At 37.8% G+C, this 24,559-nt stretch overlaps 1 protein-coding gene across 4 annotated transcripts in view; it reads right to left on the bottom strand.

Moving 5' to 3' along the window:
• Nucleotides 1-24,559, bottom strand: part of LOC127450810 (supervillin-like) — a 37,948-nt gene that overhangs the window by 11,217 nt on the left and 2,172 nt on the right. The window contains exons 2-17 of one of the 4 annotated variants that reach the window (XM_051715178.1): nucleotides 16,606-17,128; nucleotides 16,113-16,232; nucleotides 13,106-13,279; nucleotides 11,967-12,001; nucleotides 10,282-10,343; nucleotides 8,861-9,009; nucleotides 6,811-7,045; nucleotides 5,728-6,275; nucleotides 4,949-5,033; nucleotides 4,683-4,730; nucleotides 4,382-4,450; nucleotides 3,012-3,086; nucleotides 2,110-2,318; nucleotides 1,790-1,944; nucleotides 1,474-1,590; nucleotides 168-304 (exon numbers count right to left, since the gene is read on the bottom strand). In XM_051715178.1, coding sequence (XP_051571138.1) covers nucleotides 168-304; nucleotides 1,474-1,590; nucleotides 1,790-1,944; nucleotides 2,110-2,318; nucleotides 3,012-3,086; nucleotides 4,382-4,450; nucleotides 4,683-4,730; nucleotides 4,949-5,033; nucleotides 5,728-6,275; nucleotides 6,811-7,045; nucleotides 8,861-9,009; nucleotides 10,282-10,343; nucleotides 11,967-12,001; nucleotides 13,106-13,279; nucleotides 16,113-16,232; nucleotides 16,606-16,907 — 2,520 coding nt within the window. In that variant the 5' untranslated portion in view covers nucleotides 16,908-17,128. Of the gene's footprint in view, nucleotides 1-167; nucleotides 305-1,473; nucleotides 1,591-1,789; nucleotides 1,945-2,109; nucleotides 2,319-3,011; nucleotides 3,087-4,381; nucleotides 4,451-4,682; nucleotides 4,731-4,948; nucleotides 5,034-5,727; nucleotides 6,276-6,810; nucleotides 7,046-8,860; nucleotides 9,010-10,281; nucleotides 10,344-11,966; nucleotides 12,002-13,105; nucleotides 15,966-16,112; nucleotides 16,233-16,605; nucleotides 17,129-24,559 lie in introns of those variants that run through there. The other 3 variants (XM_051715180.1, XM_051715181.1, XM_051715182.1) reach the window with 3 other exon arrangements.

Below are 24,559 nucleotides of genomic sequence, written 5' to 3'. Positions count from 1 at the left end.
TCATACTAAGCAAGCTTGTTTTTGAAACAATAAAACTTCCCACGTATTTAAATTATTTTCATACTACAACACCCAATATTATTTCAGTTAGGGTGTCTTGATTGCGAACATTATTGCACTTGCTCAAACCAGAACAGCACCTTTTCTGTGTAAACTGATGGAGGTACCTTTTCTCTCTCAATGGTGTTGGAGAATTTTCCAGTCCAGAGGAAGCAGTGTGAGGGTGTGACCAGCAGAAAACAGTCACCACTGTTAAGAGACCGTGCCACCGGCTCCACCAACCGCACCTGCACCTGCCTCCATCCTGGACACAGATGGCACATATGGTACTATCTTGCCTAGCAGTACACTGTGCTGGCAAAAAGTTGGACTTCTCTATTACACTGCTCTCTGAAATACTCCATTCTGATTTGCCAATGGCACCATTTAGCAGTCTGATATTTCTCAGTAACAACCGCACATCCACTTATCAGACCACTCATCCGGGTATTTGCCAGTCATCTTTCATGCTTCTCAGATCACTGCGCATTCTCTAAAAGTATACTAATAAAATAATTACAACTCAAATAAAAGTTTCATATGGATTTATTTATTTGGCAAATTGTCTTGTAATAGTCTGGATAATGAGGTGTCAGACAGTCATTTTTACAAAATAAACACCAACAGAGCTCCAACACAAACCGATTTAAGCTGTTCAGCGATTTCTTTCTTGTCACATAATTACATAATTTCAATGCAAATCATTATTTTATGTCCATGTATTTATTTATGTGGTTAGTAGCCATGTAATAAGTGGGATAATGTACAGTTACAGTAATAGACGGTTGTTAAACACCTTAAGGGGGATAACAACCGACTGACTGTACATTACCCTTACTTAATTTTGTGTAAACTTCAAAGCCCGTAAGACTTTATTTCTTATGCGGAACAAAAAAGGAGATGTTTTAATGACAATGAATATCTTGGTCAGTCTTTTCAACACAATAGCAGTTAATAGTGCCTTACGTAAAAGTTAAAAAAAGCACCCAAAATATCATAAAAGTTGTCCATGCAGCTTGTGCCTCATATTCCAATTCTTCTGAAGATATACGAAATGTAAGTCATTTTACAGTTAGAATATTGATGTCCCTTGCACATTCATACGTGTTATGAGAGAAGCTCATTCACAGTGCTTCGTGTGTTCAAGCGAGAACTTGTGCTGTTTAGCATTAAAAAACAGCATAAGTTCTCGTGCTACCACAGTTAAGTTTGGAATGACACGAGGGTAAATTATGACAGAATTTTCATTTTAGGAGAACTGTTTCTTTAAGCGAACATGAAAGCTCTAAAAGCTGAATGTTACAAGTAATGTTGGCATATTCAATCTTCTAAAAATGATAAGCAAGTAAGTAAATAAATCTATAAATATAACACAATCTCTTGTAATCTACAAACTTTGGGAAAAAAGACAGATAGAAATGGTAGACATCATACCTTTAATGTGTATGAGCATAAGTTTGTTGTATGGCACTGTGGGTCTGCTCACATTGCCAGAGGAAGTGACATCAACTGAGGTGACATTAACTGAGGTGCAGTTTGAATTTTTCATAGCTTTGGGGAAAAGAAAGTGAAAAAAAGTCACCTTTGATGAGGAAGGCTGACAAATGACAATTAAGGAAGGAAGGCTAAAAATGAAAGGCGATGGACACAATTGTTGTTCTAAATCTTTGTACACAAGTGGTTTGTTATTTTGGATCATTTTGTCTTTCAATATTTTTGGGACATTTAATTTTACAATTAACTGACTGACCCCTCTTAGTTTCCATTTCACCATCGTCTTCAGGCTGCATGAAATCCTGTTGGATGTCTTCTCGAGCAGCAAGAGCACGTAATGGATTCCTTGAACCCTGAGTCCTGCGGGACGGCCGTACTGAGCGCCTGTGCTCGGCTACAGCTGAGCTCAATCTGAACACACACACACACACACAGAGAGAGTGAGAGAGAGAGAGAGAGAGAGAGAGAGAGAGAGCATTAAACCTGTATGCAATCACATATAATGAAAAATCACAAACATATGGCAAAGTCATAAATTTACACCCAGATGTCTTTTACACACAAATGCAGGTTTACATTGGAGTGTTTGTTTGACAGAGCATGCTCAGGTCGGGCTCTGTGTTCCCTCCTCTGGTCTGACACACTGGCAGTGAAGAGGGTTCAGAGGTCACCACCTCTTTAGCCATCTCAGTATCAAACTGCAGACTCTCTTGGACCTCACTGGAACAGATTGTTTGTGCCGCTGTAAAGACGAGTTTTGCAGAGTCTTCCTCCTCACAGTTTGCCTGAAATAACAGAGAAACACAAGCTGTTGATATCTAATATTATATTTTCAGTGTTTGTTTGTTTGTGTGTATTGGGAGGGAACTACACGGAAAATGACTTAATAAAGACACAAAATAGTCTCTTTATTAGTCCAAAACTGCAGACAATATGTTTCTGTGAGGGTTGGGTTTAGGGGTAGGGTTGAGAGACAAAAAATATCAGTAGCTCAGTACAAAAACAATATAAGTCGATGGGAAGTCCCAACCATGATAAAACACTGCAAAAAAATGAATTTTTTGTCTTGTTTTCCTGTAAAATTATCTAAACATTCTTAAAAGTGATTTATTTACATGTCAAGCAAAATGGCACAAGATATTGTTTTGTTTTAAGAGAAATCTGACAAAATTAAGTGAACTTTAGACTTAAACAAGATCAAATATCTGCCAATGGAGTAAAAAACATAAACTTGTTTTCTCTTTGAATTAAGTTTATTTTTCTTACCCCATTGACAAACGTGATTTAAGCATTTATCTTACTAAATTCGGTTTGATTTCTCTCAATATAAGACTTAAAATCTTAAGGAAATTTGCTTGTCAAGTAAATAAATCATGTTTTAAGAAAGTTTAGATAATTTTTACTGGAGAAAAAGACACAAATACTTGTCTTAAAAATATTTTTTTGCAGTGAACAATGTGTGTGTATCTTAATAGTACCTTGACTTTGCTCTTCACCTGTGGCTGGGTTTGAGTTGGTGAGGAAACCTCCTGAGCTTCATAAGAGAGACTAATCTAAAGGGGGAGTTAGAGAAAGAGGCAGATGTATTATGGATAATAATGGCAATTTACAGTACTAGCTCAAATCAAATCATACACTACCGGTCAAAAGTTTGGACACACCTACCATTCTTTCTTATAATTACTATTTTCTACATTTTAGAATAATAGTAATTAAAAAAAAAAAAAAAAAAAAAAAAAAAACACATCTTATATAGTATTTTAGCTTTTTAAAGTAACCACTCTTCGTCTAGATTACAGCTCGCACACTTTGGGCTTTATCTCATTCAACTTCATGAAGTTCCCCTTAGATGCTTTTTAAACAGCATTTAAGGAGTTCCTCTTCATTACATCATCCAAGTCATTAGCATTTAGGTATGAGTACGGCGCCCTTAAGTACGGAGCCCTTTAGAGCACAGGGTGGAATTTTTCTTTCTGAACATTTTTGGGTTCCCTCGTAATAAGTTGTGTTCCCTCGCATTAAATTTTCCATGGTGTTACTATAGTAATATTGTAGTAACCATCTAGTATAACCATGTTTTTTGGCAGAAACCATGATTTTGCTATAGTAACATTGTAGTGACCATTACTGTAGTAAGCAAACGTACTTTTTTTTTTTTTTTTTGGCAGAAACCATAGTACATATACTGTATCCATAATAACCATGGTTAAACTATGGTCACTGTAGTGAAACCATAGTTAAATTATGGTATTTGTAGTAAAACCACAGTGACCACAAAATTATGATTTTTATTACTATAGTTTTTGTTTTCTTGCATTATTCTTATGGTTCCACTATGAATACCATTGTTAAAATAAAGCTATTGTAGTAAAATCATGGTAAATTTATTACGAGGGAATGCAAAACTATTGCAAGGGAACGCAAACTATTGTGAGGGCATGCAAAACTATTTCATAAAAAAATAAGGGATCCGTATTTAAGTCATTGCATAAGATCATTTTAAACATAAATTTACAGTTTTTAAGTTTACACATTAATCAAGTTGACAAATTTAGACTTTGTTGCATGAGTAGGATACATGACCATATCATATAGACAGTAAACTGTGCAATGTGTGTGGCTCAAACACTCATATGACAAGGGAGACAACTGAACACACTTGGGACACATTACAATAAAACATACGAATCGATGTTATGTGAAAAACGCATGCTTAAGAGTATTGGTCATTTACTGACATGTTCAACACATTCAATCACATTCTGAAGAGAACACACTAAATGTTTAATATTAACATAAACAGATGCTCACAAATACACACACACATACACAACAACAATATGCTCACCTCATTGAAAAACATCACATACTGAGGTGTGGAGCTAGAAGGAGAATACACAGAGGAGAACACAGGCTCCTGAGACGATAAGAGGAGAGGAGAGGAGAGGAGAGAAGAGGAGAGGAGAGGAAAGGACTAGCTGGTAAGCATGAACAGTCTAAACACAAAGTAACAATAGCAAATGAAATCTCACTCCCACACAAAAAAAGTATGACAGACTAATAAACAACAATACATGGTCACTATGGTCAGTTGAAAGTGATTTGCACAGGAAATGTAAACATGCAGAAACCACAGACAGTATTCTTACCCAGCACTCAGTTTGGGGTGTAGACCCAACAGCACTCTCAGACTCATCCTGCAAGGGGCAGTGTGGAAACCAGAGCGGAAACAGACATTGAGGAAAGATTGGAGGAAACTTGTTATAAACTGCACAGTCACGTACATTTAACCACAAACACATGTACAGATGCACAAATCACCCACCAACCACATTCAACATTGCCTAGCTTTGGTATTTTATTACTTTGTTTTTCAACAAAACTGTTATTGCAACAGACACTCATACACACACACCTGTGGCCCAGTGCTTGGCGTGATATTGCTCCTTCCCTCCGTCTTCTTCTCCTCTTCTTCCTCAGTTTCTCTAGAGTCCATCAGTCTAAAAAAGAGATTTTTCACTGGTTATTCTGGTCATTTTCTCAGGACATACAGCAAACCAGCCAGTTAACTAGCAAATTACAATGGCCCTGTCCCAAATGCCACCCTCATCAGTTGTGGTCTTTCGATTTTGTGATGTACTGTTAGGGGTAGTAGTCTGCTGTAAAATCTGCATCAGGCACATTGAGGATGCATAACAGCCATTTATGCTTATATGAATCATAAAGTGACTAATGGGGCACCTTTAGTGCCCTTTTTCAAGTTTTTTGACTGTCCAGCTAAATGTTTTGTACATTTACAGGATTTAGTGATAATAGAAATCAAGGCTGGATCTAAGAGGGGGCATTGTCCCCCTAGATTTTCCATGTGCCCTCCCTGAAACTTCTGACGCCTCCTGGACCAACAGAGAACCATGATCAAGGACGACCAACCTAAGCAAAATTATCAAGGACGAGCCTCAGCTGGTCCAAAAAAGGGATAAACAGTTGCCCACACTAAATATCAAAATGTGTAGTTACTGCACTTTGCTTTTGCATGGTACAGTTTTGTGAATTTCATGGACACATGCAAGTGAAGACTTGGAGACTGCTAGTCCACATCAAGTGCACCATTTGGGACAGTGCCAGTGAAGACAAGATGAGTGTGCAGCTAAAGATGGACAGAAACACAAAGAGCGACGGAGTGAAATATATAACCTGTGAGTGATGGCTTCATTACTGCTGTGTTCTGTGGTATGCATGTCTGCTGATAATGTTGGGCATCCATCATGCTTTGGAGCAGATCTTCGTGTTTTGACAGAAGAAGTAGAGGCATCCTTCCTTGCTCTCTGCCTCCAGGGAACGCTGGAGAGTTGAGCTAGAGAGGAAACCACTGATGACACAGACGCATGCCTCTCTTCTTTCACCTCTCTCACTCTCCTCTCTCCCCCATTCTGTTTCAGGCCATGTCCATTCAGATCATCCTTGTCCTTACATTCAGTCCTCCACACCACTCCCTCTGAAGAAGTATTTTTCAAGATGCCTTTAATTGCAGTGCCTTGCCGCACTGCATTCTGAGAGCTGCTGTCCTTTATAGAGTTCAGATTAGGTGCAGTGTGTTCACTGGAGGAACCCCATTCCTGTGAGGAGCTCAGTCCAGAAAGACACACTTCACTGGGCTTCAGATTGCTGGACAGAACCTGTTGTCGGTCGGAAAGATGAGGTGTCAGATGAAGACGGGGAAGCTGAACAGGCCCTTTCTGAAGCTAAAAAATGTGAAAGGTTATTAAAATCTCTGAAAGTACCAAATGGCAAGTACTCAAGAACTTGAAGTCATTCTCTCATTATGCTAAGTTTTGATGCTGGGACAAAAATGAGACAATTGTTGACTAAGAATATGGCGCCATGAAATAACAGTGGATAGTACTGTATATTAGAGGCTTTTTTCTCAGAAGAAGCATCTGAGAAGCATGACACTTAAAATACAGTATCCATTTGTTCTTCATTTAATCTCATTACTCTCTAAAACAAATAATATAGATAATTTGTGTGTGTATGTGTGTGGTTTTTTTTTCAATGAGCATGTTGGTCAGCCAGCTTCACTAGTTAAGTTTTGCTTAAGATTCACCACCTAGACCAGCACCAAACCCGAATTCATGGTCTAAGCTGGTCTTTCCACAGGGTCACTAGATCTGAAGCACTTGCAACAGACACTGAATTGTACACCCTACATAATCACTGACCTGATTAAACGGTTTCACCACAAATGGCATGCATAGTTTACGAACCAAATAGACTTACCAAACTGACCTCATCCACGGTGATGGGCTGTGTGCGGTAGCGTGCTCCTTTCTGCCTGCGTCTCTCAGAGGCCTCTAGAGGGCCACCATCTCTCACTGGACTCCCCACAGGTCCTAATATAGGCTGTGACAGTTTGTTGAAGAGAGCCAGTTTCTCAGTCATAGACAGCTTAGAGCTGGCATCATCCTCTACCTCAGGCTCAGTCTCCAGACATTTGGATTCACTTGACTGAGGCCTTAGAGGAGAGTAGAGTCATTATGATTGGTTGCTGAATAAGGGTGAACTAGGGTTCAACTTTTTTTTTTCTTTTTTTTTTTTTTTCAAAGGAATAGTTTACACAAAAATAACAATTATTTTACCCAAAAAAGTTTTTCAATTGGTCACACTTTTTCATATGATGAAAGTGAATGAGGATATCTGACTAGAGAGCTACAGTGGTTGGCAACATTTTTAGTTTATAATCTATTCCATACTACAGTATGTTTTCAGAAGCCTTGAAATAAAGGGCCATGTAAGTCATATATAGCCCTTTTCCACCGACATGGTTCAGGGGCAGGTTCCTGGGCCGGTGTGAATTCTCAGACTGTTCTGCATGTTTCCACCACAGTAAAGGCCCCAAAAGCTTGCTGGTCTCCACGTAGGATCCGATTACTTCGGGGCAGAGGGTGGGACAATGATTCGTTACCAGGTAAAGTTTTCTAAACAACAACAGTAGCTACTGTCTGCAGCAAAGAGTTCTTTACTCTATAAAAATCCCAAAAATGTATCAGACGTCAAAAGCGTTCAGGTAATGTGGACGAAATGAACTTTTTCCTTGCGATATGGTCTTTACGGAAATCTGAGATAAACTAGAGAGATCGCAGAGGAAAAAGAGTCTACCAGGAGATATGAAAAGAAATGATGCACGCCAGCTTTAATCGGACGATTGACCAAATCATAAACAAATTGATAAAACTTAAGGGAGTGCAGGAACCGTAAGAAGGACCGAAACAAAAGCATCAATGGACGGAGCAACAATGTTTTGGACTCGGACAACGACCAGCCTGATATCTAACTGGAGCACTGAATTCAGTCAGTCACACTCGAGATAAACGAATCGCCGGTGTCATCAGCAGCTGACCTCAGTAAGTTATTATATTTGCAAACTTTGTTAGCTTTCCTTACACTGTTGTCATATTCTTTTGTGCATTGTTCAGTAAGGGCATTTTTGACCAGCTACTTACTACGTTCAGAAGATCGTGGTTATCTGTTAGGTAAACCAGTGGGATTCTCAATCAAGACATAAACATAATATTATATGCTATGGCAAAAATCCAAACATAACCATCTGCTACACCAATATAAATAATGATTCCACTGTTTCAGTTTACAGAACTTAGCAAGTTTAGCCATAGTTCATACAAAATAATGTAATTACATTACCTGTCGTCTTTAGCATAGGTGTCGTCTCTGACAATCTTGTTGAGCAATGTAATATTGTGGATTGCATTACTCCGTATGTTTAAATATGTCCTCATAAACAAGAGTAAAAACTGTACACAAACACTGCACCGTGTTTGTTAGTGGGCTGGTGAGGTAGCCACTTGAAACTACCACGTAGCCCATTATGTCATCGTTCGGTTCTCAAGTCAGTGGAAAAGCATGGCCGGTTTACAAAGGGCTACATATTGCCCCGGCCATGAACCAGCGAGCACAGGCTCAGCACGAGAACCATCGCCATTTCAGTGGAAAAGGGCTAGACTACTTTATGATACTATTACAGTGATTTTTTGTCACTTTTAGAGCTTGACAGCCACAGTTCTCTTTCGCTCTTTATATGGAGAAGAGTTGGCAAGATGTTCTGTAATATGCTCCTTTTGAGTTTAATGGAAGAAAGAAGGACACGAGGATGAGCAAATGATTACAGCATTTTAAAATCTTTGGAAAACTATTCCTTTAAGGTGATAATGTTTAATGTTTAAACACTGTTGCATTCATTATGGATAGCACTTTTAGATTGAGTGTTAGACTGCAGGTAATTAGTTTGATATATCAAAGAAGTCCTGCCCACCTCACTGCCATCATGGTTTCCTCAAAGGTGATTGGCTGAGTGAGTGCCCGAAAATCCTTGCCACGGCGAGCTCTACACTCATGGAAAATATTACTGGAGCGAGGTTTGAGGAACGAGGAGGCTTCAGATGAAGAGGTCTTCTCCAACTCCTGGTGGCAGAACAAAAAGAAATGGAAATCGTAAAATCAATGAAAGGAACTGAGCTAATGTTGCACATAACTGCCACACTTAATTGGAAAGTTCTTCATGAAATATTATTTTAAACCATTTTCATGCCTCATAAGAGAAAAAAAAGTTCCTCAATTTACCTTCTGAACTAAATAGAAAATGTCATTTGAAAATGTACAGGAAATGTTTCTCAATTCAAAGTGCTACATTTTATTATACAGAGTACAGTGGCCCCAACATATGGACACTGAACAAATGGCATTTATTTTTAGGAAATACAGTATACAGTAAGTAGACTAACAAAGCTTGATGTTTTAAATCATGGAACAACACATATGCTATATAAAGCTTAGACAAAAATTATTTGAGCACTTTTTGGTTGTCACCTGTGTGAACGAGGTAATTGGCCATCATACATTGATTTAAAATGTCCTTGTGACCAATTGTGTAAAAGTAATTGTAAAAGTGGCTGAGAAAAGTTAGTTCTGAGAATAAAGGGTGTAGCATTGTTTGTTTGCAGATGCCACTTGGTTTGATATTATTTCTTATCTAATGCAATGAAAATAAATTCATGCATTTTTATGTGAGTCTTTATGTTCTAATACATTTGAGGACTGCTATATATTACATCGAGAGATAATTTAGTAGGGGTTCAACAATTTTTCTGTCCAACCAATTTTAAGGTAAATTTTTGAGTCTCTGTCTCTCTCTTTGCTTTCTGGTGAAGTGGGTCAGCAGGTAGATGAATAAAATAGAACCTGGGCTGGCAACTTGGGTAAGGAAGTCATAGTAACAAATGAAACCCTGTGGGTCATGTTGTAACCAAACACTTCTGGTGTCCTTTTACCCTCTATGACTCTATGACCCAAAGACAGATGGTGGTGGAAAGATTGTGATAATGTTTTTTGTTTTTTTTAAGTATCACCAAAAACCTGACAAAACCTCCTTATAAGGATCTCTCCACAAAAAAGTTCATAAAAAGGAATAAATCATGTCTTAATTCATATGGTTATGGATATGTGTAGGTGTGGTCTATCTATAGTCATTATAATTAGCTTATATTAAGAACAGTAGATTTGATTGGGAAGTCCCAACAAGGGTGTGCAAATATACTGTATATGTAAAACTATGTATGTGTATTCATGAAAAGTTTCCTTTCAGGGTCTTTTCCATTCCATCCATGGCAATGGCCTTTTTTCTATTCAGACTGCTACAGTTGCTAAAGAGATATGGCGGGGTCTTATTTCACCTACTTTAAACAGAGACATCTTGGCAGCTACACTCATCTTGGCTCTGTCATCTGTTTGCACATCCACTACAAGGAAAACAGAATGCACAAAATGACATGGGGAAAAGTGTTTTAAACTCATGCAAAACTGAACACATTACATAACAAAAATACATGAGAACAGACTGCATGGTAAAATGTGAATTGTGGGAACTGCTCATGCTGATTCACACAGTGCGCTTGCACACACACACACACACACACACACACACACACACACACACACACATTTAATTTGTGTTAGATCATAATGTTAATGTTTTCGTGTGAGATCATTAATGACTAACAATCTTATCATACACATATGAGACATCTCTCTCACACGCACACACACACGCATACACACACACACACACACACACACACGTTGCTCTGTGCTTGGCCAAATGCACCAACAGCACGGCAGATATTTTCTTACTGCATTTGGCTGGGAGATTAATGATCTTAAATACACATACATACACCTACACAGTTCTCCTTTTGTCTGATGATTCAGTCTTACTCCATGAAGCTTCACTAATGCTACTCTTTAAAATGTATCCCTCTAGGTCATTATAACCATTTACAACTTTTTAACAGTATCCACTTACCCAGAATTGATGCATGTGTAAAAATGTTAGTGAGAGTGTGTTTGCATTTCAGTTTCCTATGGTATGCTACACACTTCCTCTACACACGTACAGTAGTCTCATTTTGATCACCTCTCTTATTCCATCATAAATCCCATACATAGTGCTTATAAAATGTGAAGTTTTTTTAAAAGGTATTATGTTCTTGTTGGCACCTTTTTTGGTAAGGATACCAAAGCTTGTCTTATGCTTTTAGGTAAGCGTCAGCCAAGCAATGAAATACAAATGTAGAAAGACCAGATATTATGCCAGTCAGACAGTTTAAACAAGCATTTATGGCAAACCTTCTCTCTCTCTTTTTTTTTTTTTTTACAAATATATAGTCGTCTTAAAAAGTTTTTGGACACTTTTAGACACTTATGTCACATATAAAAATATATTAATATTACTGCATTAGATAAAATATCAAACAAATTGACATCTGCAAAGAAATGACTGTAGGCGTTTTCTCAGAACTAACTTTTCTTGGCCAGTTTTTCAATTAATGTACTTTTAACCGACTGGCCTCGATGTGATTATTTAATGTATAAAAATGAATATTCATAAAGATGTACAGTATATGTATTATAATATATATGTGTAAAGTCAATTCCCCTAAAGTACACATGGTCGTCCTTATAGAGTTACCACAGATATAGTTCATGTATTAATATTTATTAATATTGGTTAATGTTCATTTTAACATATATTAATACATTTTAAATATCAAAAGTTGTAATAATTATTAAAATTAGTTAATGCTCTAAGAACTACCATAAACTAACAATGAACAACTGTTGCATTAACAAATATTTTAAATGCTGTAAAAAAAACATATATTGTTCATTGTTTGTTCATGAAACCTAATGCATTAACTAATGTTAATGAATGGAACCTTACTGTAAAGTATTACCGAATAAATTCATCTTGTTTTGATATTTTGTTATACAAAGTGTTCATACATTTTTAAGTGTGGCTTAAGTGTCCAAACACATCAATAATAAAGTTAAGACAAACATAAAATTTCAGGTTAAGCGCCTACTTTGTGAAGAGTCCCGATTTTCATCATCCATTATTCTGTGAAAAGAAGTTAGAAGATTCAGAATAAAAGGAATACAATCAAGCTCACGCTCTCAACCAACTCTATTCTATTTTTTTGCATAGTGACTGACTGACACACAAAAAAGTTAAATGACTTCACACCAGATCTGCTTTAACAAGCCTCTCCTTCACTGCAGGCATTATGACAGACACAGTCAAACACATCTGTGCAAGTTAGAAGCATGACATAATAATATTAAAAGAATGAACTTTAACACCCTGTTTGATTACATAAACAAGCATATGAAATACATGCTGAGCTCATTTCCTGACTCGAAGGAAAGGACTGATCTAACTCATGAGCTGTCTATGGCATCTTTTAATACATTCTAGGCATTTCTGATATCGGAGAGCTTATTATAGTTTTTACAATATAATTATTATTTTTTTTTTTTTTTTTTTTTTAAAGTGAGGTTAGGAGAATATCATAAATGTCAAAATAAATATAAGATATGGGTAGTTGATGCATAATCATGCCCATGCACTTTATTTGACTCATTTAAACATCTATATTTAAGGTTTAAATTTATACGAATGTATAAGGGAAAGTGTGCATCTTAAGTGCTGTAACTGGTCACCATTTAAAAGTTTTCATTCACCATTTTTAATCACTTTTTGCCTTCACTAGTTCATTTTAAATGGTCCTGTGGTTAGACAAATTAATTTCTGAAAGTACAAATATTCAATGTAATCTCTCAATTAATATGGTCATAAAACGGCATGTTTCATAATTACAAAAGAAAGAGCAAAATGCTGTTTAACATAGTTCTGAATTGAGTAAAGTATGTCACACTGCAGGACATGTCAACTTCACAAAAGTATTTCATGAAAACTACCTATGTAGTAAACAGAACATTGATATTTGCCTTGTTAGACAGCAATTGTTGTGCATGAGGTGGTCCAATATATAGTTGTTTCTTAACATCCCATTAAGATCAGTGCAACTTTGAAGTAAGAAAAGTAATAGTAAAATAACTCTTATTAACAGTTGTTAATCAGCACACACACTGCACAATAGTGAGGTGCCCAGACAGGCCTGTGACCATGTGATCAAGCCTTAACCTCCTCCAACCCCCATACCCGCAGCTCTCCTGTATCTCATAGAACGTTATGGGTTGAGTATGGAAACGTTCAGTTTTGCGACTCCCTGCAGGATCTCCTGGCATGTATCTACGGGTACGGCGACGACCTCCTTCTGCACCTGGTTGTACTGCTAGATCAAGGTTCAAGGCCATCACACCACCATCAGTGGCACTATATGGTTTGAGTGGAAGAATGTGTTTGTAAGAAAATAAATATAGACAGAAGGAATAAGCCCAAAAAAGAATAGATTCAACCTTGCCACTGCTCATAACGCACAAAAGAATTTCATCCACAGTGTCATCACCACAGCAACCAGTTTACATACTGTATTAGACAGATTATGTTATCTTATGCAACTGACAGTACATTTTAAATATACATATTATCAGTCCATTCCTTCCCTGAAAATCAAACCCATGACCTTGTCATTACAGTACCAGTAGTGCAATGTTCTACTAAGCCCCTTTCACATAGAGATGCTGGGTTGAATCCTGGGAATGTCATGCCGGGATCTGTTCTGGGACTGCAAGATTTTGATCATTCACACTGCCCGAGCTTTCCCGGAATCTGTGCTCGCATTCACACACATCCCGGAAAAAATCCCAAGACAAAAGTGACATCACAGTGTGACGTCTATGTACAGCATCTTAAGTTTACTGATAACCTACGTTTTTTCATACCTTACCACAAAAAATTAAAATAAAATAAAGTTTAATTTAATTGGCATGATAGTCAATTTTATCGATTTTAATCACTGTAATAAATAGCTAATAAGATCATTTTTATATTGTTCAATGTAATTGCTTTTGGCCAATAAAGGACAATAAAGATTAAAAATGAAAGTGAAACCCGTCAAAAAATATATATATTAATGTGTCACGGTGCATTGCAATATTATTAATATTAAATAATAGAGAAAAAAAGCTGCAGTAGTTAAAATGCATATTTGATTCAGTAATTGCTTTTGTAATTAAGTTTAATTCTTAATGGACCAACCTTCCTAAAAATAAAGAAAACAAACTATAAAGACAAGGTAAATCTATGCTTTTTTCTTCAGACATTACTTACAATCAAAAATTATTATTCAGTTGCCGTTTCTTTGTTGGTGGTTTTTTATTTTGCACTAGCTCTGTCAATTTTTTTCTGTATGCCTAAAGCACTTTTTAAACTTTTTTCAAAAAGTATGCTATATTACTAATAAAATGTAACTCTTGTGCTGCCTCAATGGCAAATGTCAAGGTATTTTTTTCATGATATGATTCTACACGCTGTAAAATTGAAAAAATAAATAAATACAATTATCTTCTTGCCCTTTTAGGGTTGAGAAAATAAATGTATGAACAAACAGTTGGCCTGTCATAAGGTTGCAAGCGATGCGGCGAGTAAAGGGGCTCCCATTCAAATGCATCCGAATGCATCAGAGTGGAAACGCAAGCTCATGCAAAACAATTTCGTACTACGCTGCATACCAAAGTTCAAGCTTGGTGAACTCTGAACCGTGAATTCGTAGGACAAGAGGATACGCGACCAATTGGAGACTGAAACTTCACACGCTGACCTCTTGGCTCAATTCAAATTATACACATTTCAAAGATGCGAGTTCCCCATCTGTCTATGATTGGTTACTGTAAGCTAAAATAATCAATTTTCTTTCAATATGAAATTACATTACTGTAACATTGGCCATCAATCACTGAGTAACATAGGCCTACTGATATGTCGGACTGCAGTATACTACAGTATACATACATAAAGAGCATAGTATAGATGGTAGGTAACTTACCGATTCTCATTTCTGAATGTACAGCTGATAGATGCAACCGTGTAGTGGCTCAGGTTGGGCTGAACTCTCTGCCCAGCCTCCCTCATACTCAATCCATGGTTAAGCATATGGTCAACCAATGTGGCCCTGATCTCATCTGAGACAATTGTCTGTCCTCACACCTCTAGCTCTTGCTTCACCATTGACCTTCATTTTCCTCCAAAACAGGAGAGCTCATCTGTGGCCTTTTATAGTGCTAGAGCTCTGATTTCTAAGTGAACAGTTCAGCAACTAGTGTTTACACCTGTGAGGAGTGGGTGTTGCCAATTGGTGCAAGAGCTAGGTATTGTGATTTGCGGTACTTTCCAAAGGGACTAAATAGATTTTAATTTTGAATGTTGTGCCTAATGTAGAGAACTGTGTGTAGTGTTTTGCAAAAAGTGTGATATAGAATTGAAAACAGAGTGTAAAGCAGGAATTGTGCTTGCAATTTTGCAGACTTGGTTTAGGGATTTGGTACATGAGTTTCAGGTTTCGGTGGTTGCTTTTCAAGTTCCAATTTTAGTGTGGAAACAATTGGGAAAAACTGTAAACAGCTTATTACTGTAAAGGCATTTCAGCAAAATTCTAAACTCAATTATGAGGCACAAAACTAGTAAAGACACACCAAAAATGGAAAAAGATATCAATATCAAATCATTGTTTTGACCTACAAATATTGTAAGTGATTTAAAACACGTGACAACCTGTCCTGATAAAAATGTTATAAACATGCCCCAACCTGAAAAATACTTTTAAGAACACATTTAATCAAATACAGTATATGACCTGAATTGATGCCACCATGATTTGATTATTTTCACTTGTTCATTCATAAAAATATGATGATATAATTAAAAATTAACTTTGAAAGATAAAATGTACAAACATTATTCTAATTTAAGAGGGTTTTGAACAAGATTGAAACCAACATACAAAACCTCTACTAGAGAAAAAACTAAGATGTACATTTGCAATTTTGACTGCAAATTTTTTCATTACTGTGATACAGCCCTCATGACAAATTCCCTGTGTGACATCTGGCCCCCGTCTCCCCTATAACATAAAATTGTCATAATAATAATAAGCCACTAGTTGTTAGAGTATGCATTGGCCAGACAAATGAAAATGTTTTCCCTCAGCCTGTAATACACACAGAATAATGCAGGAAATCAACACACAAACACACTGAAGCATCCCTACACTTTATCAGGTCCAGCTGGGTTCGAGGTTTGCTGTAGAAGGGCACTCTTCAACTGGCCTACTGATACATGAGTGTGTAACTGGGGAGTGTCAAGGGAGTCTGAAGGGTTTTCCTCATCCCTGGAGAAAATAAAGACAGTGTGCAAGGATAGAAAGAAGGAAGGATTAAGAGACATATGTCAAAGGAAGGGGGTTTAGAAAGAAATTAAAGAAAGAGTATAGCTCAAAAATATGATACACGCTTATTAGTTGCTGCATTTAAGAATACCGCGAGCTGTGAGTACTGTGTGTTGTCTGTCTGAATCTGTTTCAATGATTTTCCATAACTTCCTCAATGCAATATTAATGACATGTTTATTTCTGACTACTGCCTTAAATGGCATACTTAAAGCCCTTGGCTGTACATTGATGGAAAAATAAACATTACAAATGATTTTGGATGAGAAAAGTGACATGAATCATTATTTATTAATACAGCCATAGGAGAGCTCACCTGTTTGGCTGGTTGTTTTCTACACTGGCGTTCACTTTACACCCATTGGTGATTTTTGTAGAAACAGGCCTGTCTTCTAGCGGTGTTCTTCCATGCCTCCCCGTTCTTCCATTCATTCCTCCTGAAATGTACTTATCCGCAATGTTTGAGTCATGGACACCACGCCCCTCCCGCTCTCTTCTCGACCACTTAGATGGAAGCTCCTCTTCCTGGTTGCCATAATGTTCAGCCAACTCCCGCCTTCTTTCAGCCTTGTAGCGAGTGATCCGTTCAGCTCTGGACTCCTGGGTTAAATTTTCCATTTTATCCGTAACATCAGTTTCTGTTTTGTCACTTTGTGTGTCTGATGTCTTATGATTAAGTAGGCAGAACAATTCCAGATATATGATGAATGCCAACACCACAATTTGCAAAACAGGGTGGAGTACCAAGGAGGTTTGATTATTTAGAAGCTCAAATTACAGCAGGTTTCTCTAATAATGTGTTTGTCTATCATCCTGATTCCTCCCCTAAGGACATGGCACTGTTGGAAATAGCAAAACAAATAAAAGAGTTATCGGTTATAGCAGCCATCATACAATATATACATTCATCAGAACAATATACAGAGGTATATCTATAAATAAACAAAAGGACAGGAATACATCTTCATACAGCACAAACTTGCACAAAAAAATCTTCAAACACACAAATATACATCCTGTTTAGTTCTTATTTCTCAGTCCACAAGCAAAGCTATCATTAATCAAACTGGTTTTGTGGCTTTTAGTCCATGTCTTTTAGCTTTGAAATAATCTTTATGCTAAAGTACTCCAAAACACAGACAAAACATTTTTTTGCAGATAATGTGCACACATTTAAAACTCAAGTCTTTCTTTTGCAGGAAAACGGACCAAAAATATTGATGACTCATCTTCCACTTAGGGGCGTATGCAAATTTTTGTCCAATCAAATGCTCTCTAGAATGCAAATGTCCCTCCCCCTACTACCAGCTGCCTCTGATTAGCAATAGTAAGTAGCAAATTATTGTCCACAGCTGTTAAGCGATCTAAAGCCTATTGTTACACCTGCAGCATCTGCTATCTATCCAGAATGCCGCCAGAGGTCTCCATCTCCGGCATTCTAGCTTTCCCTTCACAAAATACATTTCCCATAATCCCCCGCTCAGACTGATTACTCACTCACCTGTTTCATATTATCCCAGACTATTTAAATTCTCTGTTTACTTGCATTCAGTGTGAAGTCTTGTTCTGCCTAGTCTGCAATTCTGAGCATTATTACCATTCCTGTTCTAAGTTGGGTGTGTTTTTGACTCCTGCCTGTTTATCGTATTTCCCTGCCTGCTTGTGAGTTATTGGACCATTTGCCTGTTTATTGGATTACCCCTCTGTCTCTCAGATTTACTTGGGTTGCATTTCTTGGACTGTCTCCTGTGTACCAGACCCTTGCCTGTTTTGTCATTTATCCTTTTATTGCTACTTTGTTGTACTGTTTATACGTTTATTAAACTGCACATGGATCTTAACACAACTGCCCCGGCGTCTTCGCTACAGAAGACTTCACCCAACTTAGATCCAGCAGCCTTCCAACAGCTACACAAGCTTTTTGCAGCACAAGCAGAAATGCTTACCAGTAACCATCAGCAGCTGTGCAAGCTCACCTCTATCATTGGAAGAACTCTTTAAATCCGTGCAGACAAAACCGCAGGTATCTCCAATGAGAGTTTCCACAAGCAACTCAGCCAGCAGCACAACCCACTCTACAGCTGCTGTTAATCCTCAACTCTCGCTTCCTGAGAAGTTTGATGGATCACCCAGTAAGAGTCGAGGATTTCTCTTGCAACATGAGCTCTCTTTATCTCAACTACCTCAAATGTATCCCAATGATGAAGCTCGTGTTTCCTTTATCGTATCACTGCTGTCAGGAAAAGCACTAGACTGGGCTACTGATGGAGTCGCATATGGAGTCATGAGAACATTATAAAACGCTCTTTGTCTCATTTCATAGCGCATTTACAGGAGGTTTTTGAACACTCTGAGGGTGTTAAGGACCCAGGAGAACTTCTATTATGTTTAAAGCAAGGGAAGATGTCTGCTGCTGAATTCTCCTTATCCTTTCACACGTTAGCAGCACAAACAGTGTGGGTAGAGGACACTTTGAAACTACTGTTTCGTCAAGGGTTAAATCCTGAACTTCAAGCTGAACTGGCATGTCGTGATGAGGGGAGATCTCTTGATGAATTCATCAAATTAGCCATTCGTCTGGATAATCTGATTAAAGCCCACCATCCAGACAGTTCTTTACAGACACTTCACTCTGACATTGCTGCAACCAGTTACCACGAGCCAATGCAAGCGGGTCTTTCTTCTCTCTTTACCGAAGAACGAAGACGTTGCCTATGGGAGAGATTGTGTATCTACTGCGGACAGTCGGGACATTTACTGGCTGCCTGCCCTACGGTGGTGAGTTTGGAACTTTCAAACCTAATTCTAATCTAACAGTTTGAAGTTTCAGTTACTTTGATATTCTAGGTAATAAACATCATGTATCTAACATTTTAGATTCGGGGCTGTAGGTAACTTTATTGACCTGGGTCTCGCCACGAATCTAAACCTGTCTTTTGTTCCCTGTGTCCCTTCTTTGCATGCATCAGCACTAGACGGACGACCTCTAGGGTCTGGCAAAATTCAACAAATCACCCGACCCTTCCGTCTTCAAGTAGGACTTCTTCATTATGAGGAGATTCAATTTCTAGTCACTCCTTCTCCTAAGAACCCGATTGTTCTTGGCCTGCCATGGCTGAGACTTAACAACCCTGATATCTCATGGAGAGATGGACAAATCACTCATTGGAGTACTTCCTGTTTCCAATCTTGCCTCAACCTTCCTGAACCTATCTCTTTTCCTCCTGTAAGCACCACGACTATCCTCGCTGAGAAGGAGACATTGATTCTGCCGCATTATTTTTCAGATCTCCAGGAGGTATTCAGCAAATCAAAGGCTACGCAACTTCCTCCTCACCGTTCCTGTGACTGTGCCATTGACCTTCTGCCGAGCACCTCTCCTCCACGCGGACGAATATACCCCTTATCAGATCCTGAAACTAAAGCTATGGAGGAGTACATATCGGAGTCCCTAGAAAGAGGGTTCATTCATCTGCTGGTTTCTTCTTCGTAGGAAAGAAGGACGGGGGTCTTTGTCCATGCATTGACTACCGAGGCCTGAACACAGTCACCATCAAGTATTGCTATACTCTCCCTCTGGTACCAGCAGCAGTAGAGCAGTTACGATGCACCAAGATCTTCACCAAACTGGATCTTTGTAATGCCTACAACTTAATCTGCATTCGGGAGGGGGATGAATGGAAGACTGCTTTTTCTACACACACTAGCCACTACGAATACCAGGTGATGCCTTTCGGACTTTCCAACAGTCCATCTGTCTTTCAAGTCTATGTAAATGAAATTTTTCATGATCTTATTGGCAAATGGGTCATTGTCTACATTGATGATATTCTAATATACTCTTCTTCCCTTGATGAACATGTTCAACATGTCAGAGTGGTGCTCAACCGCCTTGTTCAACACCAACTGTATGCCAAGATGGAGAAATGTGAGTTTCACAAATCAGCCATCTCTTTCCCGGGGTATGTCATCTACCCAGAGGGAGTCACCATGGACTCTTCTAAGGTGCAAGCCATGCTGAAGTGGCCACTACCCGTGTCTTTCTGTGACCCAACTTCCTGTTTTGATAAGAAATATGTCATAACAGGAATGAAAAAGCGCTGATCAAGGGATTTCATGGGGTCTTTAACTAATAAACATGCGTGCTTCAAAATTAGCATATCGCTAATTTTCCACAAGTCAGAGTGCCATCTGAAGACAACTATCCATCTCTTATTTTTCCTGTATATCTCTGTACGTGTGATAAATGACCTACTTGGGTGTGCTGCACTTGCATTTGGGAAACTCCCCTTGCACTGACACTCTACACCTCTGAAGCACAGCTCAGCTCAGCAGTCTTTGAGGGCAAGCCATTTATCAGACAAGCTTATTCATCAACACCCAACACAGGTGTATATTTTGGGATATTTGAGTCCCAATATCAGCAGGGTTAATGCTGAGGCCTACTATTACACATTTAAAGAAATATAAATAAAAAAACAAATTACAAATTACAATACATTGCCTGCATTGGCATGTATGCAAGGCATGTAAAATATAAAGAACTTAACAATGGCATACTTTCAGTTGTTTCACCAGAAATGACAATCAGTTCAATATTTCGGTCTATATCAACACAAAACAAAAAAGAAGCCCACTTTTGGTTCTAAAAAATAGGGCAAATGAAAAAAACACTTTTGACTCAAACACACAAAAGAGATTCCTGCTGAAAAAAACAAAACAAAAAAACAAACAGCTGAGAACAGTTCAGACAATCTTAACTGGGCAATGTTTATGGCCCATCTTTGACCCAAAACATACTGTATACGGGTCACCAACAAACAGCATTGCAGAACATGTTTCCCAAATGCTCCAACTATCTGCCACTGGTCGGAAAAACAGATAGTCCTGCCCCAAATTGACACCACATGTAGAGCCAATTTAGAGTAGAGGCAACAGAGCTGCAGTGTTTACACTTTTTGATGAAAATCAACCTACACCTGGGCTGGCTTACATATAGTTGACTCTGCTTATTGTTAGTCACATTCAGCCATAATACATCTGAAGTTACCCAAACAGGACTGGTCAAAACATGCTCTCCTTTAAATTATCGCTCATGATTTTACAGAGGTGGTTTCCCACAGTTACTAGTCACGATGCTGCCATAACAACACATAGCTTTACTCATACATAAATACTGACATCATCGTGTTATCACCCAACACCGATATAACATAAACTTGGCATGTGGACGGCGACCACAGAGCTTTCCAAGCATTTAATTTGCTTCTGTGTGTGTGTGTGTGTGAGACCAAATATCCCCACAAGTATAGTAAAACCTGAGATCACCTATCTTGTGGGGCCCAGCCAGCGGTCCCCACAATGGAAATGGCTTAGTAAACATACTAAACGATGTTTTTTTGAAAATGTAAAAATGCAAAAAGTTTTCTGTGAGGGTTAGGTTTAGGGGTAGGGTTAGGGTTAGGGGATAGAAATTATTGTTAGATCGGTATAAAATCCATAAAATGCATGGAAGTCTATGGATAGTCCCTACAATTATATAAAAACAAGTGTGTGTGTGTGTGTGTGGGGGGGGGGGGGGGGGGTGGGGGCAGGTTTAAGTGGTTTACGAGGACTTTTTTTTAGGTTACAAACTGGTAATTACAAGGGCGTTATGCTATAAATGTAAGTGCAGCATAGTTCTAGTGGAAAGACTAGCAGCTGTACATCATCGCACCATTAGCTAGGTATCTCCTAGCCAATCACATGTAAGCCAATGCTTTATAAGTCTGCTCACAATCTATCACATTACTGTTTCAGTGTGCTAACACGGCAACCTCCACCACCCCACCACCACCAGTTGAGTCCCGTCCTGCACGGGGGTAGGCTCCTCGCCCCTGCCTCCTATCTCCGGTAGGATATGACGGTTCCGAGTACAACTTCTTCAGACTGCTAGACAGGGCTTACGCCAAAGAGAGACATTACATTTCCGTTTTATATTCATAAAATAAATGTCATCTTAAATTTCACTGAAGTCTGCGAGCCTTCCTGATAGAAATGTGGTTTATGAGGACATTTCTTGTGCCCCCATAATTAAAATCGCTTAAACAACATACTAAACTATGTTTTATTGAAAATGTAAAAAATGCAGAAAGCTTTTTTGTGAGGGTTAGGTTTAGGGGTAGGGTTAGGGGATAGAATCTGTAATTCGTACAGTATAAAAATCATTATGTCTATGGTAGCTGCACCAACATGTGTGTGCGTGCGTGCGTGCGTGCGTGCGTGCGTGCGTGTGTGCATGCGTGTGTGTGTGTGTGTGTGTGTGAGAGAGAGAGACAGACATGGGTGATGAGGGAGCGAGAGAGAGAAAGTTAATGTTAGTATGTGTATTTGCAGGGGCTCTGCTCCTAAATAAGCAAACTGTAAGCATCAGCATTCTGCCAGATCCTCTCACAACTGCAACACAATAGGCACTGTAAAACAAAAGAGCAGTACTATACCAGAGAGAGGGGTACAACTTCACTCAAAATGCCATACATGGTGTTTGTAATGGTATATACGCAAATGCAAATAAAAAAGTCAGCAATTAAAGTACATTTTGCAATATAAATAATATGTTTTTCTCCTAAAGGCTAATCATCACAGTCTAATCTTAGTCCTTTTATAATGGAACCCTGTTGCATATAACTGTTGACAGTATTGATCAAGTTGACTACGCTTGCAGAGAAATAATTCCTATGATTCATTAGCAGTTGTTGGAAGTACATTTCATAGTATTGTTTGAAAGGAATCATTGGAAACAACTGACAAATATTTTCCATCCTTGTTTAAATTTTTCATGTAAGACTTAGATAAGACAGTTAGAATATCCTAATTCTGAATAAAAACAACATCAACCAATCATTACCATTATAACTGCTCTGTAATATTGCCATTGCAGAAGTTACCCTGAATAAAAGAGATGCAATGCAGTGATGTACTTAATAAAATGTGGAAACCTGCACTTGTTATTAGTTCTACTTGATTTGACCCTTAAAATGTATTTTTGCATATTATGTAATATACAGTGTTGGGGAGTAACTGAATACATGTAACAGGATTACGTATATAAAATACAATATATTAGTAACTGTATTCCACTACAGTTACAATTTAAATTGTTGGTATTCAGAATACAGTTACATACAAAATGTATTTTGATTAATTAAGAGATTACTTTGCATTTTATTGTCATTTGTTCAATTTAATATTTAGTCCTTTCAGATGGAAAACATTTATCCATATAAATGATGTGATCCAAAGTGCATTTGAACAGCGGTGAAACACTTTCTTATGATGTGTTACATTCACACGAGCAGACAGAGAAGTAAGTTTGAAGTAAGTTTGGAGCAGCGGAAATCTAAAAAAAACCTTGTGTAAATTGTCAGCTTTATGTCAAGCTGAAAAGCTTTTCTAGCCATATTACATGCACGTTACCAGGCACGATCATATTTTTTTATCAAGAAAATCCACGTGAGATCACATTTGTTTTTTCTCTAGTAAGACCTTTGATATAAGGGCAAAAATCTTATTCTTGATGAGAATGTTTGTATTGTTTTTCTGTAAAAAAATAAATCTAAAAATCCTTAAAACAAGATCAATTTGATTCATCTTGTTTTAGAAACAACACTGCATAAGATATTTAGGTTTTTCAGAGAATGTATTTTTAACGTGTATTTTGTCTTACTGTAGTGGCAGAGTTTTTATAGTCAAAACAAGTGAAAAAATCTACCAGTGCTGAAGAAATAATCCAAAGTATTTAGAATACGTTACCTTGAGTAATCTAACGGAATACATTACAAATTACATTTTACAGCATGTATTCTGTAATCTGTAGTGGAATACATTTTAAACTAACCCTCCCAACCCTGGTAATATAATATAGTTGTATATTAATTTTTAAAACAGGGACTGAATACGTTCCAAGGAACAAAAACTGGAAACGGGAACGAAGCCCCTTTCTATTGTTCCGGAGTGAAAACGTCACTTTTAAATGTTGATAACTGGTTAAAAACCAGTTCATTTTGTTCCGATATTTATTTATTTATTTATTTATTTTTATTTTTTTATTTTTTTCATGAAACCAAGCATGTGCTTTGATTCTGAAAGAAACTGCTGCATCACACATTTAATTGCCTTGATTCACGTTGTGGATGAAGCCTTCTGCGACATGCTTAATGTTACACATTGAGGAAAGCCTACGTGCCAAAATGTCTGTGTTTCCCCTAACATATAATAAAGTGAAAGAAGTG

Source organism: Myxocyprinus asiaticus, chromosome 13 (assembly GCF_019703515.2).
Source record: "Myxocyprinus asiaticus isolate MX2 ecotype Aquarium Trade chromosome 13, UBuf_Myxa_2, whole genome shotgun sequence".
Classification (NCBI taxonomy): domain Eukaryota; kingdom Metazoa; phylum Chordata; class Actinopteri; order Cypriniformes; family Catostomidae; genus Myxocyprinus; species Myxocyprinus asiaticus.
The sequence above is the reverse complement of the archived record's forward strand: the minus strand, read 5'-3'. Positions and strand labels throughout refer to the sequence as shown.